The sequence below is a fragment of the Canis aureus genome, chromosome 1 (assembly GCF_053574225.1).
Source record: "Canis aureus isolate CA01 chromosome 1, VMU_Caureus_v.1.0, whole genome shotgun sequence".
NCBI classification, from domain to species: domain Eukaryota; kingdom Metazoa; phylum Chordata; class Mammalia; order Carnivora; family Canidae; genus Canis; species Canis aureus.
The window spans coordinates 38353360-38373798 of NC_135611.1; the positions used below are offsets into that span (position 1 = coordinate 38353360).

General features: G+C 38.4%; 1 protein-coding gene across 3 annotated transcripts in view; it reads left to right on the forward strand.

Moving 5' to 3' along the window:
• ADGB (androglobin) overlaps positions 1 to 20439 on the forward strand; it is a 161213-nt gene that overhangs the window by 93495 nt on the left and 47279 nt on the right. For all 3 annotated transcript variants that reach the window (XM_077896299.1, XM_077896293.1, XM_077896289.1), the window contains exons 20-24: positions 1297 to 1464; positions 6473 to 6608; positions 7230 to 7367; positions 9078 to 9171; positions 20159 to 20293. In XM_077896299.1, coding sequence (XP_077752425.1) covers positions 1297 to 1464; positions 6473 to 6608; positions 7230 to 7367; positions 9078 to 9171; positions 20159 to 20293 — 671 coding nt within the window. The remainder of the gene's footprint in view (positions 1 to 1296; positions 1465 to 6472; positions 6609 to 7229; positions 7368 to 9077; positions 9172 to 20158; positions 20294 to 20439) is intronic.

The following is a 20439-nucleotide window of genomic DNA, read 5'->3' on the forward strand; positions in this document are numbered from 1 at the left end:
GAGTTCTATTCCCTTAACTGTATTGTATAATACAGTGCTATCAACTATAGTCACTATGGTTTACATTTAGATCTTCAGACCTTATTCATCTTATTGTTGAAGGTGTATATCTTCTCACTAACCTTTCCTTATTTTTCCCACGCCCAAGTCCCTGACAACCATTCTACTTGTTTTTGAGTTTGTTTATGTGTTTGTTTTTAAATATTCCACATATAAATGATATCATGCAATACTTGTTTTTCTCTGTATGGTTTATTTTACTTAATGCCTTCAAAGTCCATCCATCTATATTGTAACAAATGGTAGGACTTCCTTTCTTCTCATGGTTAAATAATATTCCATTTTGTGTGTATGTATGCATGTATATATATATATATATACACATTATGTATATATATGTATATATTCAATATATACACACATACATACATACACACTACAACTTCTTTATCCATTCATCCACTGGTGGATACTTAGGTTGTTCCCATGTCCTGGCAAATGAGTATAATCCTGCAATGAATATGGGGGTACAGCTATCTCTAATGTCCTATTTTCATTTCCTTTGGCTATATACCCAAAAGTAAGATTGCTAGATTAGATGATAGCTTTGTTTTTTATTTTTAAAGATTTTTATTTATTTATTCACAGAGAGAGAGAGAAGCAGAGACACAGGCAGAGGGAGAAGCAGGCTCCATGCAGGGAGCCCGACATGGGACTCGATCCCGGGTCTCTAGTATCATGCCCTGGGCTTGAAGGCAGAGCTAAACCTCTGAGCCACCCGGGCTGCCCTCTGTTTTATATTTTTTGAGGAACTTCCATACTGTTTTCGGTATCCCTGTCTCCTTTTTTGCTTTTATTGTTTCCTCAGAGTCAATAGCAGTCCCAGAAGCAGGAGGGAGCCAGTTCACTTTCTTGTCTTTGTAATCTTTATCATTGTCTCCCTGAACTCTTCACTATCAGCTCTCCACTCCTACTAACTTTTATCAAACTAATTCCTAGACACCCTTCAGAACTAAGTCTGGGTATTAATACTGTAGAGGAATTTCCCCTGGCTCCCAATGTGAACTAGGTGTTCTTTCCATGTGTTTCCACTGCAGCAGGAATCATATCCCTTGTTTTATATTGTTGAGATCACAGCCCCTAGCAAAATGCCTTGATCAAGCAAACACTTCATAAAGAACTATTGAATCAACTATATAGAAGTTTAATATATTAACAGAAATTAAATTTTTGTCAGCTTAATTAGACTTAAATTTTTAAAAAAGTGAATCTGGCTGCTATGTTTTGTCTTCACAGGAGAGCTACCGATTTACAGAGCAGTCTTTAACAATTTTGAAAGCTGTTGGAAATGTGATTGTTAACTTCAGAGATAAGGGTAAACTGTCTGTGGCTCTGAAGGATTTACAAACAGCTCACTACCCTATACCCCTCCAGAATAAAGAACTAACTGCACAGCACTTCAGGGTAAGCATGTTCAAGTTATGATGTTCCTAGAAGGATAATTTCTGTTTGAAAAAAATATATATCTTATATTAGGTAATCCCCAAAATTTAGCCATTAAAAAGACTTACATACACTTCAAAGAGAAGGAGAAAGAACTTGAATTGCAAGTTTTCTAAAGTGATATCTAAGAAAAGAGGAGATAAAGTGTCTCTTCCTTTATTTTCCATAGAGAGAACTAAGCCTTGCTTTTGAAATTTGTATCTGCTCACCTAGAGCATGAGTAATCTACAAGAAATACCTGCCATGATTTATTCTTCAACCAATCTGATTGCCTCCCTTAAGTGAACTCTGTTATCCATTCTTCAAGGTGAGGCTCTAGATAGCTTAAGGTGGTGTTAAGCTCTAAAAATAAGCAAATAATTAAATCATCATATGACAAGAAGGCTCTGGTCTCCACTGCTACAGCTGGCCCTCAGGCCATAGCTGGTATTCAACATCTCTCTCCTCTACCAGCCATTTTAGATTTCCCCTTCTTCCAACCAAAGCTTCAGCTGTTCTTGTTGCCTGGTGGGTGACCTAAACCTTCAATCCTGATGAGCACAAGACCTTGATTGCCTTACTCTTTCTAGGCCATGATTAATCATTCACTGCTGAAGCACCAGGAAGTGTCTCAGCAAATTCAGGCATGATTCTTCCTGTCCCATCATGCAGCAGAAACCCTAGTACCTCATGACAATCAGGGTAAATTCTCCCCCCACACCAATTATATTAGTTTCTTTTTTTTTTCCTATTTGTATACCAGAATGAGGAGCTCAAAGCAACCAGGGATATATCATAACTTAGGTTTACTGTAAATCATACTGTGTTCCCAGATGGAAACATTCCTTGACATCCATCCCCAGGAATTAGGTCCTCCAATTTAGCGAACTACCTTTTGGGACAGAGAACACTGATTATTGCAAATGAACCACTGGAAATAATGGTGAGAGATATCCATCCTACTTCCAATTTTTGAATCCTAGGCCTGTATGACTTAGCTTTTACAGATACATCACTGCATGTTGGTTTCTGGTTCTGTTCATATATACTGTGCCCCAGAAGATACTGTGTCAGTTCTGTCAGGTGTCATCTTCAGGTTGGCCTCTTAAATGAGGATTTTATATGCCATTCCAATTTACCAGGAATTCTAGCAATTATTTTTTTAAGTTTTTAAAAAATATTTTATTTATTTATTCATGAGAGACACACACAGAGAGAGGCAGAGACCCAGGCAGAGGGAGAAGCAGGCTCCATGCAGGGAGCCTGATGTGGGACTTGATCCCTGGATGCAGGATCATGTCCTGAACTGAAGGCAGACACTCACCACTAAGCTACCCATGCATCCCCCCCTCCTTTTTTTAAAAAAGATTTTATTTACTTATTTGAGAGAGAGAGAGAGGGAGAGAGGGAGAGAGAGAAAGGACAAGCACAAGCATGGGAAGGGGCAGAGGGAGAAGTAGATTCCCCACTGAGCAGGGAGTCTGATGGAGGCTCAATCTAGGACCCTGGGATCATGACATGATCCAAAGGCAAATACTTAACTGACTGAACCACCCAGGTGCCCCTTTATCAATTGTGTCTATGGTATATATTAGGACCATTGAATCCCAGACATTCTCCAGTGGTTAAATATTTTCTGTATAATGCGACCCTTGGTCCAAGGGAGTGTTAGGCTGAATATGATGTTTGTAAATCAGATTTTCTGTAACTCCTTGGATAATGATGCTGGCAGAGGCATCAAGGAAAGAGAAAGCAAACTTGTACTTGAGGTATGTGTCAATGCTAGTGAGGACAAATCACTACCCCTCCTTGAAAGAAGCCCACCAACATAAACTTGCCACCAAGTGGCTGACTGGAATCCCCAGAGGATGATATCATATTAAAGTTTCTGCTACTGACAGCTAAGCCTGGGTGAAAGAGCCCAAACTATTGGAACCCTTCATAATTCCTGTCCTTGCCACCCTGTTTACTTATGCATGAGTCTGTTGTCCCTAGGCCAGATCTAATATGTAAGGTACCTTTGTGCATTGCATAAAAAGGAGCTATTTTGGCCGTGAAATACTTTTATATTTTTAAATATTTTTATACTTTTTAAAAAAGATTTTATTTATTTATTCATGAGAGACACAGAGAGAGAGAGAGAGAGGCAGAGACACAGGCAGAGGGAGAAGCAGGCTCCATGTAGGAGCCTGATGTGGGACTTGATCCCAGGTCTCCAGGATCACACCCTGAGCTGAAGGCAGGCACTAAACCGCTGAGCCACCTGGGCTGCCCTATACTTTTATATTACATAGTTATGTGACATTTCTTCAGAGCTACATCCCATACATTGATAGATTCCAAATTTGTCATAAATCCAGATGGATCTAGTGCAGCATACTATAAATATCCCATAGATAAGGATTCTTTCACTAGAAAATAACATTAGTGTGTTTTCTTGGAGCTCTTTCATTAGCATGTTTACAACAGAATTGGACCAGGTGATCTTTTTTTGTTTCCTGGGATGCTCAAATCTCTTACAGATCTTTCTCTTGCTTTGGATCCCACTTAAAGCTGATGGCCTTCTAAGTCACTCAATAAGTGCATTAGAATAATATTCCCCAAAGCAGAATATACTATCACCAACTCCGGGGAAGACTATTAAGTATTGGTCTCTTTTTTTAGTTGCAGTGTCTTATCCTTTACATTTGAGAGGATATCCCAGCATGCCTAGTCCTCTGGATCCCTAAAATCTCCACTGATGTGGTGAATCCATGCATCTGTTGCAGGGATTAATACCCACTCTCTAGCATGCATGTGTGTTAATCAGGAAGTCAGAGTAATGGCCCCTTTCTGCTCACAGGTCTGAGTTCACTGCTGTCATCAACAGTCACATGTAACCCAGAGTGATGTAACATCAACATGATCAAGGACTCTGAGCACTTAAATGTAACACAGAGTAGGAAAATTAACGTAATCATATATTTTTCTTATTTTCATCTTAGATGTTGAAACATTTTACTAACATGTCACAAAACACATCTAACTGATTAAAGTCATAACAAGGAGCTGGATGTGTTAATTTATTTTAAGGATATAGGGAAATCTTGACACCTAAAGATAGGAACGACTCAGTGAGGAACTTCAAAGAGGGGATAAACAGCCCTTAGAACTTATCTTCTTCATTTTCTTTTTCTCCTTATAGACTCCTAAGTTCATATCATAGAAAAACTGACTCCTGACTTATATCAATTTCCCATATGAGGCCAGCTTAGAAATTCTTGATCCTGATTTCAAGTTATTCAACCAAAGTAATGATTTGCTCAGCTTGGGTTAGGTGGTTGCTTGCAGTTTTACTCACCATTGTTAGCTAATGGGGCAGTTACAAATATAGATTATGAGATTAGATCCCTGTCTCTAAACATATGGGGAGGGGTGAGGAATAGTCAGAAGATGTGCACTAAGCAGGAAGTACAATGGTCATATGTCTTTGAAGGGCACTGGATTTCACCATTCTAGGATGCACATTTGTTTTCATCAGAAGGAAGTCAGAGTGTGTCTTTTAATTGGTGATTCTTTACAATCATTGTTGGCCAGGTGGCCTTCAGGATTCTCTGCACACACATGGACTTGTTCATAGGGTTCGTATTGTCACTGCTTCAAAAGAAATATGTATATAGTTTGACAAATGCCTCGTCTTTGTGGGAGAGAATTAAATGACATTATAGAGCCTCTCAAACATGAAAGGACGGGGATTTTCCCTACACTGGACTGACACCACCCTATCCCCCCCAGGGCACAGGGACAGAGAGAAGAAGAGCAAGTAGCTGGTTAAAAATCACCTTAAGTGATGCCCCTGGCACCTTACATCATCCACCAAGCACATTACTCCCTTTGGACAAATAAATAACTAAAAGTAAGATAGCAGCAATGTGCTGAGACTTGGTCATTATTTTAGTGGTATGACTGGATAAATGGAATCCCTCAGTGTTTCAAGATAAAAACCATGAAAAAACTTGGAATAAGGAGTATGTGTTCTGGTTCTAGTCTAAGAACCTTCCATGTGTCCTCTTTGGTAGGATCAGGAATGAGCCAGCACCAGCACCTACTGAATAGGGGTGGTGGCTTGAGCAGCACCCCAGGGATGAAAGAGCACACTTCAGGCCATGAAGCATCTTCAAAGCTTGACAACACAAATGACAAATTTATATAGGAAAATACAGATATTAAGTCTTTTCAGAAAGTGATTTGCAAGAGTAAGAGTTTGAATATGAATGTTTTCAGAATACTTAACCAGCTTATGTAGCTTATTTTATTTTTTCATGTATGTTTAAGTGTGTTGTATGATGAAAAAGCTCTGTCTAAATAAACCCCAAATAGCTTTTTCAGTGGGAAGTAAATACTCATAGATGAAAATAAGAAAGTGATAAAAAAAAAGTATAAATAGTGTGTTTTCTTTTTGGTAACACATGAGACAATAGTGTGTTTTATGGTGGATGGCATTTTAGAACCAATGAAATAAAGAATTTAACTTGCGTTAGCATAAAGCCATATTTTTCATCTCACTCTATCTCTTCAACCAGTTATATTCTGGTTGAGCATATATTATAAACATTGTTGTAGTGGTTAACTTTTATTAATTTAGAAATAAGAAGATGAGAAATAATTCTGGTCTCCTGCTGGGTGAGTGAGACTTTGAGGTCTTCTGTTATATCATGCATCTGAGAAATATGCATTTTTATTTTTAGAGTATCTAAAGGTCTTTAGAGCTTCTCTGGCCAGGTAATGTTGTTTTCTTGGTTTAAAAAATGTACTAACGTTGGGCAGCCCCGGTGGCGCAGCGGTTTAGCGCCGCCTGAAGCCCCGGGCGTGATCTGGAGACCCTGGATCAAGTCCCACATCAGGCTCTCTACATGGAGCCTGCTTCTCCCTCTGCCTGTGTCTCTGCCTCTCTCTCTCTCTCTGCATCTCTATGAATAAAAAAATAAAAAATGTATTTTATCTTTTTCAGGTTTTTCACATTTCTTTATGGCGCTTATTGAAAAAAGTTCAAATAACAAAACCTCCTCCCAACTTTAAATTTGCATTTCGTGCTCTGGTTTTGGATTTGGAGTTGCTCGATTCTTCCTTAGAAGAGGCTTCTTTAGGTACTGAATAATTTTAGATATTTGTTCAACAAAGGACTTTCTAGCCTTATGTAAGATAAGCAAGCTCAAAGTTTTTGTGGAGTAGGTAGTCTTGGACTATACCAACAGGTGGAGAATTCAAGCTGTGCTCTGGAAAGCCCACAGGCTCCAAGGATCTGCCTGGTGTCCCCAAGTTCACATATTTCTAGGGAAGCCCAGAATATCCCTGTTTTATTTGTTTTTGCCCTGAAAGACTATGAAAGTCACTAACACTTATGTATGATTTGAGAAATTCTGGGAAGATCTTCAGATCCATGTAACTCCCCTTTATTCCTCTCCATAAGCTCTATTCATGCAGTTTTAACAACTTCTTTCAATTTTGAAGGAAACCCTTTACTACTCTCACAGAAGAATTAATAGTAGCTCACTCAGGTGTCAATATGTAGTGTTTCCTTTCTCCAGAATATTTAAATTCCAAAAAAGGACCACTTGCAGAGCACAATATTAAATATAAAGATAAATCTGTCATAGTGGCACTTTATATGTCAGGGGACTTAAGAAGTTAAAGGCATTGAAAGCTGGGGAAAGGATTAAATACTTTAACTTAACTTTCAGTTCCAAGCTTTGTTTTTTTCTTTCCAGCGGAATGGGTGGATGTTAAATATTGTCTACCAGTAAGTGATAAAGAATATTTTCCTGAGGAGGTAGCAGCTGCAATTAAAATTCAAGCCATGTGGAGAGGGACTTATGTCAGATTGCTTATGAGAGCTAGAATACCAGGTATCATTTTCCAATCATTTATAAGATGAACCTTGTGTATGTAAGGGTGAATATTTGTGTGCTAAAGAAAAGCATTTTGGAATTATTTTACTTTATTATTTGGCTAATTCTTTTTAATTCTATAAATATTGAAATTCCTTGAGGTCAGAATGAGTGTCAGCACACTCACTCTCTGTTCCCAGAATGCTTGGCAGAGTAAGCACACAACAAATTTGTGCTGAAGAAATAATGAATCAGTGAATGATCAGCTATGTTTTCCCAATCTATCATGAGTCTTTAAAAACAGGGAACCAATGTTTCCCTCTATGTATCTCCAATGTCTAGTAGAATGCTACAGCAGTCAGCTTTAGCTAAGTCATTTTTGCATCTCTAGACCATTTTTCAAAGAAAGAAATGAAGGAATGAGTAAAAGAATGAATGAGTTGAATGAAAGAAGCTTTCATGTGTCCATGTGTCATATATTTAGAAAGCACAGAATGCATTTGAAAGCTATTCTATCTATGAAGTCAAATTATGAGTGCATTTTCTCAAATTATTTTCATATATAAAACTATTTTTGTGAAAAAGTTTTTGTTTTTTATCAGCTTCAAATTAAACACCGCAGAAGCAAAAATTATAATCATTTTCATTCTGCAATTTTTGTTTCATAAGGAAAGTCTTATTTCCAATAAAATTCTTTGAATTCTGTTGGAATTTTTCAAAATTCTTTGAATTTTGTTGTTAAGTGTCTCTTTTTGAAGTAGTTAATGAGAATGATCAAAATGTTTGTCTCAGCAGTGAAAACTCTAAACACACAAATATAAAATAAGTAAACTGCATTGGATAGTTGTGTGATAGAAAAATTTACTGTTGCTTGATTTTGATATTATTCTATTAGAAAAAGTAAATATAGATTTATCAAATTGAATATATATTAAAATATACTTTTTTGTTGTCCACATATGCTGTAAAAATTATATTTAAACAATGATTTTTTTAGAAACAAAAACTTGAATAACTTAATAATGTTTTTAATAGTATTTGCATTTCTTTCACTCAGTGCATATTTATTGAATAACTTGTGTGCACAGCATTGTTCTAAATTCTGACTTTATTGAAGTCAGTTAAACTGACAGAGTTTCCGCTTTGATGAATCTTGTGTTCTAGGATGCTAGGCATATGATAGACAAGTAAATATTTTGAGATATCAATTTCAGATACTGGTAAGTACTATGAAGAAATTGAAATAGAGTAAGTAGGGAAAAATTAGTTTCTGGCATATTAAATTTGAGCCACTTACTATGGATTTGTATTTTTCTTACCAAATCATCTACTCCTAAACCAACATGGATTATGGGATTGAGCCATTGGTTTTTAGAAAAATTGGATGAATTGTTTTTTCTGGCGTAAGAGCTTTCATAAGGAACTTTTGGTGTGATTAAAGATCCCCTGTTGTGAACTCTTTGATGAGAATCTTCAATTAGAACAACACTTTATGATTTTTAAACTGAAGATGAAGGGAAACAGCATAAATTAGTGAACAGAGCTCTCGACCAGAAGTTTATAATTGCTTTATATTTTAAACATGATTTTGCTGTGATCAAAGCCCATGACTTTGGATATCACCTTGTGAATTTCAGCTTCCTTATCTGCAAGGGGAGGGCTTTGAACAAAATGATCTTTCAGGCATCTTATAGTTTTTACGTTGCTATTTTTAATTATTATTTTCAGACACAAAGGAAAATTCCAGTGTTGCAGATACTCTTCAAAAAGTTTGGGCTATATTGGAACTGAATATAGAACAGTATGCAATTTCTCTCTTAAGGTAAAGTAGTATAGTGAAATTTCTTATTGCAGTGTCTTGGTATCCTTCAAGTTCCTTTCACGTGCTACCACATTCACTGACTTTTCCTAGTCACTGCAGCTAGAAATACACTGCTTCTGAACTCCCACAATATTTTATCTGAAACATTTCTATGGTACTTATTAATTTGATTGAACTAAAAGTCTAAACCAAAAACCTCTGAGAAGCAGAGCAAAATTCATTGAAGTCTTATAGTGCTGAGGTGACCAAGGTCAGAGTTTAGGACCCGCTAGGGGAGGGGATTCCAGCAAACATGATTGTCAGTTGAATCCCTGGAGGGTAACTCTAGAATCAGGGGTAAACTGGAAGTAGATTGAGCATTAGCAAAACTGACCTGTAGCCACAAACCATGTCTGAGAGATAGGATAATCTGAACAAACCATGTCTGAGAGATAGGATAATCTGAACAAAACTAAGAGAAGCTATAAATCATAAATTACATATGTATATATACACACAGATAAGTAAAAGATGCAGACCCTCTGGGGATGTTGGAGTTGGAAGATAAAATCTCAAAACATAACTAATGGAAATGCCAAAGAAAATAAAGAATAAGGAGAAAACAGATCAAAAGTTTAGATTAAGAAAACACAGTCAAAGGGAAATTTTAACATAAGTGAAGATTTTAACAACTGAAATTAAATAGTGGGTTTAACAGCAGATTAAGTCATAACATAAGAAGAGATTGGTGAACATGGAGGTAGATCAATAGAAAAGTATCCATACTGAAATATAGGAGAAAATGAGTGGGAAATCAGAAAGCAGCCTAAGGGCCGTATGGAATACACTCAGAAAGTCCAATATTATCATTATACCCTCAGACTGTAAAAAAGATAACTGAAAACTTTCCAAAACTGGTAAAATACATCAACTTATGTTTTCAGGAGACTGCATACAAACTCCATGAGGAAAAGATAAAAAGAAAAGTACACCTAGGTTCATTGCCATCAAACTACAAAAAAAAAAAAAAAAAAAAAACAAAGGCCAAAATAAAAACCTTCTAGGCCCTCAGAAAAAAATAATGCATATTATCTTCAAAGGGCAATCAATAAATAGCTACACATAGGAGTAAATTCATGAGGCATAATGTAGAAGTTGGGTATAAGGTTTTAAAAAGTTCTAAGGTTATAGCATTATTTCAGAAATGGTAAAAGTAATAATTTAGATGAAACTCTAACTGGGAAGGTATCCTTTTTAGCAAAATATTCACAAACTGGTTAGTGAATTTAGGAAGAAATAAGATTAATCTCACAAATCTTTTAGAGAACAGAACCGATTCATAATCTTGATTTAAAAAATTCAACAAGAGCAATAAGAAAATGAAATTGAAAACCAGTCACCTACTTGAAATCACAAACCAAGCACCTTTTAGATAGATGCCAAAAATATGTAATAAAATATTAGCAACTGAAAATTGGAATTAAATAAAAAAGATAATGCCTTGTAATCAAGTGGGTCTCCCATTCCCAATTGTGGTTTAGCATTGGAAAATTTGCCATTTTAATTCAGTACATTAACAGGGAAAAGGAACAAATCATTTGGTCTTCCAGATAGATTCTGAAAAAAGCATTTGACATAATTTAACAAAAATTCAAAATTAATTTGTTTTTGTTTTTAGAAAATTTGGACTAGAGAAATCTTTCATTAATATGTTTTTGGTATCCAGTATTTTCAAAACTTACTACAAACATGATTAGTGGTGAATTTTGAAAGCTTTTTCTTAAGTTTAGAAATGAGACAAAAATGTCTACCTGACAGCTTCCATTCACAATAATCCTGGAATAAGAGGAGGCGGAGCAGGATGGGGGAAGAGCAGGGTCCCCAAGTCACCTGTCCCCACCAACTTGCCTAGATAACTTTCAAATCATCCTGAAAACCTCCGAATTCAGCCTGAGATTTAAAGAGAGAGCAGCTAGAATGCTACAGTGAGAAGAGTTCGGGCTTCTATCAAGGTAGGAAGACGGAAAAAAATAAAGAAATAAAAAAACCTCCAAAGGGGAGGGGCCTGCGAGGAGCCGGGCTAAGGCCATGCGGCGAGAGCCCCCAGGACAGGAGAGCCCAGGCCCGGAGAAGCAGGAGCTTCACCAATCTTCCTGAATGGAAAGGGGCTCGCCGGGAGCTCGGGCAGGACCCCAGGAAGGGGGCGGGGGGAATGCCCTGAGGCTCCCAGAGCACTAACAGAGCACCTGCGCCCGGGGGAGAGCGGCCACACCCCGCAGCCGAGCTCCCTAAAGGGCTGCAGGGCGCGCCCGCCGGGCCTGGAGCAGCTCGGAGGCGGGTCCACACAGAGGGGGCTGCGGGCCGGGAGCGCGATCCAGCAGCGCAGGCTCCGGAGCCCAGGGCGCCAGGGGACACAGCCCAGGATCTAGTGCTCCCCCGCCACCCCCGGGACAGGCGGAGGCCGAGAGGGCACAGGACAGCGAGGACGCTCCTGCCCCGGCGGCCCCGAGCTGTGTAGAGAAGCGCCCCCCGCCCTGGAGCGTCAGGCCCCCGCAGACCCAGAGACTGCGGTGGTTGCTGCTGGAGCTGACTCCAGGGCTGGAGAGCTGGCCGCTGCCACTGTTGCTGTTCCTCCTGGGACACCTTGTGCCTGGGACTGAGCGGGGCCGCCAGGGAGCAGGGGCCTCACAGGATAAACAGCTCCCAATGATCCGTGCACCTGGCAGGGGGCAGGGGGCAGGGCAGCTCCCCCAGGTGCACACACCTGAGAATCAGCACAGCAGGTCCCTCCCCCAGAAGACCAGTTGGAAGGACAGGAGAAGAGCAAGTTCTTGACTGAGCAGCGCAGGAAAGTTCAAGGGAAAGTCTAGGGACTTACAGTATATAGAATCAGGGGATACCCCTCCTTGTTTTTTGTCCCCCCGCCTTTTTTTCCCCCTTTTTCATTCCTTTTTCCAGTACAACTTGTTTTTAGCCACTCTGCACTGAGCAAAGTGACTAAAAGGAAGAACTCACCACAAAAGAAAGAATCAGAAACAGTCCTCTCTCCCATAGAGTTACAGAATTTGGATTATAATTCGATGTCAGAAAGCCAATTCAGAAGCACAATTATAAAGCTACTGGTGGCTCCGGAAAAAAGCATAAAGGAATCAAGAGACTTCATGACTGCAGAATTTAGATCTAATCAGGCTGAAATTAAAAATCAATTAGAGATGCAATCCAAAATAGAGGTCCTAAGGATGAGGGTTAATGAGGTAGAAAAACGAGTGAGTGACATAGAAGACAAGTTGATGGCAAGAAAAGAAGCTGAGGAAAAAAGAGAAAAACAAAAGATGAGGATAGGTTAAGGGAAATAAATGACAGCCTCAGAAGGAAAAACTCTACATTTAATTGGGGTTCCAGAGGGCGTTGAAAGGGACAGAAGTCCAGAAAGTGTATTTGAACAAGTCATAGCTGAGAACTTCCCTAACTTGGGGAGGGAAACAGGCATTCAGATCTAGGAGATAGAGAGATCCCCCCTAAATCAATAAAAACCATTCAACATCCCGACATTTAATAGTGAAACTTGCAAATTCCAAAGATAAAGAGAAGATCCTTAAAGCAGCAAGAGACAAGAGATCCCTAACCTTTATGGGGAGAAGTATTAGATTAACAGCAGACCTCTCCACAGAGACCTGGCAGGCCAGAAAGGGCTGGAAGGATATATTCAGGGTCTTAAATGAGAAGAATCTGTAGCCAAGAATACTTTATCCAGCAAGGCTCTCATTCATAATAGAAGGAGAGATAAAGAGCTTCCAAGATAGGCAGAAACTGAAAGAATATGTGACCACCAACCCAGCTCTGCAAGAAATATTAAGGGGGCCTCTGTAAAAGAAAGAGGAAGTCCAAGGAAGCAATCCACAAAAACAGGGACTGAATAGGTATTATGATGACACTAAATTCACATCTTTCAATACTAACTCTGAATGTGAATGGGCTTAATGATCCCGTCCAAAGGTGCAGGGTTTCAGACAGGATAAAAAAGCAAGACTCATCTATTTGCTGTCTACAAGAGACTCATTTTAGACCTAAGGACACCTACAGCCTGAAAATAAAAGGTTAAGAACCATTTACCATTCAAATGGTCCTCAAAAGAAAGCAGAGGTAGCCATCCTCATATCAGATAAAGTTTATCCCAAAGCCTGTAGTAAGAGATGAAGAGGGACACTATATCATACTTAAAGGGTCTGTCCAACAAGAGGACCTAACAATCATGAATATTTATGCCCCGAGTATGGGAGCTGCCAAGTATATCAATCAATTAATAACCAAAGTTAAGACATACTTAGCTAATAATACACTTATACTTGGTGACTTGAATATAGCTCTATCTACAATCAGCAGATCTTCTAAGCACAACATCTCCAAAGAAAGAAGAGCTTTAAATGATACACTGGACCAGATGAATTTCACAGATATTTACAGAACTTTACATCCAAACGCAATTGAATACATATTCTTCTCAAGTGCACATGGAACTTTCTCCAGAATAGACCACATACTGGGTCACAAATCGGGTCTTAACCAATACAAAAAGATTGGGATTGTCCCTGCATATTTTCAGACCATAATGCTTTGAAACTAGAACTCAGTCACAAGAAGAAATTTGGAAGGAATTCAAACACGTGAAGGTTAAAGACCATCCTGCTAAAAGATAAAAGGGTCAACCAGGAAATTAGGGAAGAATTAAAAAGATTCATGGAAACTAATGAGAATGAAGATACAACTGTTCAAAATCCTTGGGATATAGCAAAAGCAGTCTGGATGGGGAAATACATCACAATACAAGCATCCATCAAGAAACTTGAATACAAAACCTAACCTTGCACCTAAAGGAACTGGAGAAAGAACAGCAAATAAAAACTTCATCCAGCAGAAGAAGAGAGTTAATAAAGATTCAAGCAGAACTCAATGAAATAGAGACCAGAAGAACCTGGAATAGATCAACAAAACCAGGAGTTGGTTCTTTGAAAGAATTAAAAGATAGATAAACCATTAGCCAGCTTTATTAAAAAGAAGAGAGAGAAGACTCAAATTAATAAAATCACGAATGAAAAAGGAGAGATCACCACCAATACCAAGGAAATACAAATTATTTTAAAACTTACTATGAGCAACTATATGCCAATAAATTGGGCAATCTAGAAGAAATGGACGCATTCCTGGAAAGCCACAAACTATCAAAACTGGAACAGGAAGAAATAGAAAACCTGAACAAGCCGATAACCAGGGAGGAGATGGAAGCAGTCATCAAAAACCTCCCAAGACACAAGAGTCCAGGGCCAGATGGCTTCCCAGGGGAATTCTATCAAACATTTAAAGAAAAAACCATACCTATTCTATTAAAGCTGGTCAGAAAGATAGAAAGAGATGGAATACTTCCAAACTTGTTCTATGAGGCCAGCATCACCTTAATTCCAAAACCAAAGACCCCACCAAAAAGGAGAATTATAGACGAATATCCCTGATGAACACAGATGCGAAAGTTCAACAAGATACTAGCCAATAGGATCCAACAATACATTAAGAAGATTATTCATCATGGCCAAGTGGGATTTATCCCCAGGATGCAAGGCTGGTTCAACACTTGTAAAACAATCGATGTGATTCATCATATCAACAAGAGAAAAAACAAGAACCATATGATCCTCTCAATAGATGCAGAGAAAGCATTTGACAAAATACAGCATCCATTCCTGATCAAAACTCCTCAGAGTGTAGGGATAGAGAGAACATTCCTCAGCATCTTAAAAGCCATCTATGAGGGATCCCTGGGTGGCGCAGCGGTTTGGCGCCTGCCTTTGGCCCAGGGCGCGATCCTGGAGACCCGGGATCGAATCCCACATCAGGCTCCCGGTGCATGGAGCCTGCTTCTCCCACTGCCTGTGTCTCTGCCTCTCTCTCTCTCTCTCTCTGTGACTATCATAAATAAATGAAAAAAAAAAAAAAGAAAAAAAAAGCCATCTACGAAATGCCCACAGCAAATATCATTCTCAATGGGGAAACACTAGGAGTCTTTCCCCTAAGATCAGGAGCAAGACAGGGATGTCCACTCTCACCACTGCTATTTAACATAGTACTAGAAGTCCTAGCCTCAGCAATCAGGCAACAAAAAGACATTAAAGGCAGTCAAATTGGCAAAGAAGAAGTCAAACTCTCCCTCTTCACAGATGACATGATACTGTACATAGAAAACCCAAAAGACTCCACCCCAAAATTGCTAGAACTCATACAGCAATTCGGCAATGTGGCAGGATACAAAGTCAATGCCCAGAAATCAGTGGCAGTTCTCTACACTAACAATGAGACTGAAGAAAGAGAAATTAAGGAGTCAGTCCCATTTACAATTGCACCCAAAAGCATAAGATACCTAGGAATAAACCTAACCAAAGAGGTAAAGGATCTATACCCTAAAAACTACAGAACTCTTCTGAAAGAAATTGAGGAAGACACAAAGAGATGGAAAAATATTCCATGCTCATGGATTGGGAGAATTAATATTGTGAAAATGTCAATGTTACCCAGGGCAATTTACACGTTTAATGCAATCCCTATCAAAATACTATGGACTTTCTTCAGAGAGTTAGAACAAATCATCTTAAGATTGGTGTGGAATCAGAAAAGACCCCGAATAGCCAGGGGAATATTGAAAAAGAAAACCATAGCTGGGGGCATCACAATGTCAGATTTCAGGTTGTACTACAAAGCTGTGGTCATCAAGACAGTGTGATACTGGCACAAAGACAGACACATAGATCAATGGAACAGAATGGAGAATCCAGAAGTGGACCCTCAACTCTATGGTCAACTAATATTTGGCAAATCAGGAAAGACTATCCACTGGAAAAAGGACAGTCTCTTCAATAAATGGTGCTGGGAAAATTGGACATCCACATGCAGAGGAATGAAACCAGACCATTCTCTTACACCACACAAAAAGATAAACTCAAAATGGATGAAAGATCTAAATGTGAGACAAGAATCCATCAAAATCCTAGAGGAGAACACAGGCAACACCCTTTTTGAACTTGACCACAGCAACTTCTTGTAAGATACATCTATGAAGGCAAGGGACACAAAGCAAAAATGAACTATTGGGACTTCATCAAGATAAGAAGCTTTTGCACAGCAAAAGAAACAGTCAACAAAACTAAAAGACAACCTACAGAATGGGAGAAGACATTTGCAAATGACCTATCAGATAAAGGGCTAGTGTCCAAGATCTATAAAGAACTTATTAAACTCAACAGCAAAGAAACCAACAATCCAATCATGAAATGGGCAAAAGACATGAACAGAAATCTCACAGAGGAAGACACAGACATGGCCAACAAGCACATGAGAAAATGCTCCACGTCACTTGCCATCAGGGAAATACAAATCAAAACCACAGTGAGATACCACCTCACACCAGTGAGAATGGTGAAAATTAACAAGGCAGGAAACCACAAATGTTGGAGAGGATGTGGAGAAAGGGGAACCCTCTTACACTGTTGGTGAGAATGTGAACTGGTGCAGCCACTCTGGAAAACTGTGTGGAGGTTCCTCAAAGAGTTAAAAATAGATCTGCCCTACGACCCAGCAATTGCACTGCTGGGGATTTACCCCAAAGATACAGAGGCAGTGAAACGCCGGGACACCTGCACCCCAATGTTTATAGCAGCAATGTCCACAATAGCTAGACTGTGGAAGGAGCCTAGGTGTCCATCGACAGATGATTGGATAAAGAAGATGTGGTATATGTGTACAATGGAATAGTACCCAGCCATTTGAAATGACAAATACCCACCATTTGCTTTGATGTTGATGGACCTGCAGGGTATTATGCTGAGTGAAATAGGACAATCAGAGAAGGACAAACATTATAGGTCTCATTCATTTGGGGAATATGAAAAATAGTGAAAGGGAATAAAGGGGAAAGGAGAGAAAATGAGTGAAAATATCAGTGAGGGTGACAAAACATGAGAGACACCTAACTCTGGGAAACGAACAAGGGGTAGTGGAAGGTTGGGGTGACTGGGTGATGGGCACTGAGGGGGGGCACTTGGCAGGATAAGCACTGGGTGTTATGCTATATGCTGGCAAATTGAACTCCAATAATAAAAAAGAATCCTGGAATAATTCTGAGAAGGACAAAATAGCAATAAAGCAAAATAAAAATAGGATTTGAGGGGAAAAAAAATAAAACCATCACTGTTTACAGGCAATATGATTATATATGTAGAAAATGTTTTAAAATCTGCAGAAAAATTATTAGAATTAATGAGATAATTAAGAAAATTTGCTGGAGACAAGGTCAATATAAAATAACAATTGAATTTCTATTTATAAACAAGAGACAAAAAGAAAATTATATATAAAAATATATAAAAATATGAAGTAGCCTAAATATAATGAAAAAATTCACTATGAACCCAATATAAAAATTTTAAACACAGAGAAAATCCAAATCTGTATAGTACTCACCTAACCCTGGGAGTAAGTATCTCATTCACCTCACTCTAGTCCTGACCCACGGATTCCACCATTACCTCTTCATCCAACTTGACTAACTTTTGCTCCAGAACTTATTTTCTAAAAGGGCTACTCTTTTGCATAAGATTCCAGTTGTACAGACAAAGAGCACAACCTTTCTTTTCTAACTTGCTTTTGCATTGTGGGGAAGATCTCTGGGCCAGATTATACCTAATTTTCATGTAAATGAAGTGCTAAAAACATGAATTCTATCAGGGTATTTGAAGGTATCAGGTGTATTTGAAGGTGTAGGTGTATTTGAAACACAGCAGAATTCCATCAGGAAGTTGCTGTTCCTCTCCACGTGCTCTTTCCCCCATAGCCAACAGTATTTCTTAGAAACTCAGCAAATATCCATTACAGAGGCCATGCTCTTTCAATATTTTGAGTTCTACACCCACATCTATTGGATGGATGGAACTGACAAGGCTGTCTTACCTTTAAATTTAAATAGCAGGGGCATCCAAAGCTGTGTAGTCTTGCTACCTGCCTCTTTTTTTAGTCAAGAGCACATCTTTCAGTGTAAGACCTAATGCTAACCTCAGATCTACTAATTATCAGATGTGTGATCTGGGATAAGTCTCTTAACCTCTTGGAAGATAAAATTAAATTTTATTAATAATATTTAATATTTTGTTAATAATATTTAACATAGAGAAATAATTTTTATTTTTTATTTTATTTTTTTTTTGAGAAATAATTTTTATATAGAGAAAACAATATCTACCTCACAGTACTATTCCTTAATGAGGCTGTAAAGATAAATTAAGGTAGATCAAGAAAAGTAGTTAGTACAAGCTACAGATTAAGTCATTATAGAACATTAACTATTATAAATATTACTTTATAATTATTACTAATGAGGAACTTTGAGATCCTGGAATCCAGCTTTACATTCTCAGACCTTAAAGGGCAGAACTTTCCAAAGTGAACTTTGGACGAGGCTCAGTTTACTGATAATAACTTTCTTTCCGTACTATGATACAAAGTTAAAAGAAAACCTTTCAAGTCTGTCAGGAATATTTCTCTGGGTCATTCAAGGTGTTTCATATAGTACGTCAGGATTTTGATGGCCCTATATACATTAAAAATTAAAATTAAAATTTCGTGAGGCTTATGCAAAAGTGTAGAATGTATGATGGCAACAATGACTGGAATGCCTCTAAATCCCTCCCTTATCTTAGAATGGTGGCTGGTCCCATTACAGTCAATTCCCTAGGTAGCCTGTTTAGCTGCCATGTTGCCTCAGCCAACACCCACATTTGGCCAACACCCACATTTGGCCAACCCCATGTGATTGGCAGTGGTGCTCTGCTTTGACAGACCATCATATTACAGTTCCTAACTAGGAAAATCAGGTTATTTATCATTTGAACTGGGGCACTTTTACAAAAGGAACAGAGGGTGCACTATTAATAATTATGACAGGTGTGTGAGTGCAAACCAGGACTGCCCCAGACAAACCAGGATATGTGGTCAATCTTTATTCTCATAACTTAGCTAAAGGGCTTAAAACTCTCCCAAGTATGAATCTGTCAATTTCCTCTCATAATCAAAGATCAGTGATCAAATGAAGCATGTGAATCCTGTCCCCCATAAGAATCTCCATGGCTTTATGTCTCACTGATGGTACAGTCAAGCCATCTACCTTCTGGAAGGCAAGAACACCTTTAGGTCTGTCTAGACCTCTAATACAGAACCATTTTCTATGGTCATTATGGCTTCCATCCCAGCTAATTTTATAGACAGTATACAAAAGATCTATACAGTAGATTCCTGGTGCTACTGAAGTGAGATCCAGTTCCTGGCAGTTGGAAGGAACAAACCTAGAGAGAGCATCTCTCACATCACTTTAATCATGTTCTGAAATATGCCACAGCTTTCAGGGGGGAAATCATGGAGAAACCTCAACCCATAATTCTTTTTACCAGTTATACACACCAGTCTCTTATGGGCCAGAAATCCATTCTGTCCTTGATTATGGCCTTAGTTTTTTGTTTGTTTAAATGGGTTTTTTTGTTTTGTTTTTGTTTTTACAAATCCATTCCTTACTTTAAACTCCATTCTCGTATTGATTCCCTATGTCAATTACAGACCTTCAGTTTTATTGCTACTTTGCCTGTTCCTGTTTTCCTACCCTTAGAGTCTGAGCTTTGGTGATGATTTCCCACCCATAAATTAAAATTCCTTTCTTGATCATGAATTAAGTTCTCATTTGATTAAGAATTCAGATAACTTTAGAGAACTTTGAGATAATCTTTCATGGTTGACCTGGAATGGGCTCCCCTACTTGGGTGCCATGCCCTATGAACCCCACAACCTTTGATCAAGGACTCAATCCAGCCAACAATAGACTGTAATATTTTGTTATTTTGCCTACTTTTTTTTTGGTAAATAAAATTTATTTTAAAAGTTGCCTTTGCCATTGGAAATTAAATTATTTTTACGTTTCTAGACTAATGTTTAAAAGCAAGTGCAAGTCTATTGAATATTATCCATGCTATCAAGATGAAGAAACTAAGATTGTTTTTGCTGACTATACTGTGACTTATGCAGACCAACTACCAAATACTTGGTTTATAGTATTCAGGTGAGACTATCATAAATTGGCATACAATGTCTTCTTCAAATGACATGTAGTAGTATATGTGTAGAGTTTTATTTATGGTAGCAGTGAAAGTATGAACCTCTAGGTTGCTTTCACAACTTAGTACTTCCTCTCCATCTGCTATGCAG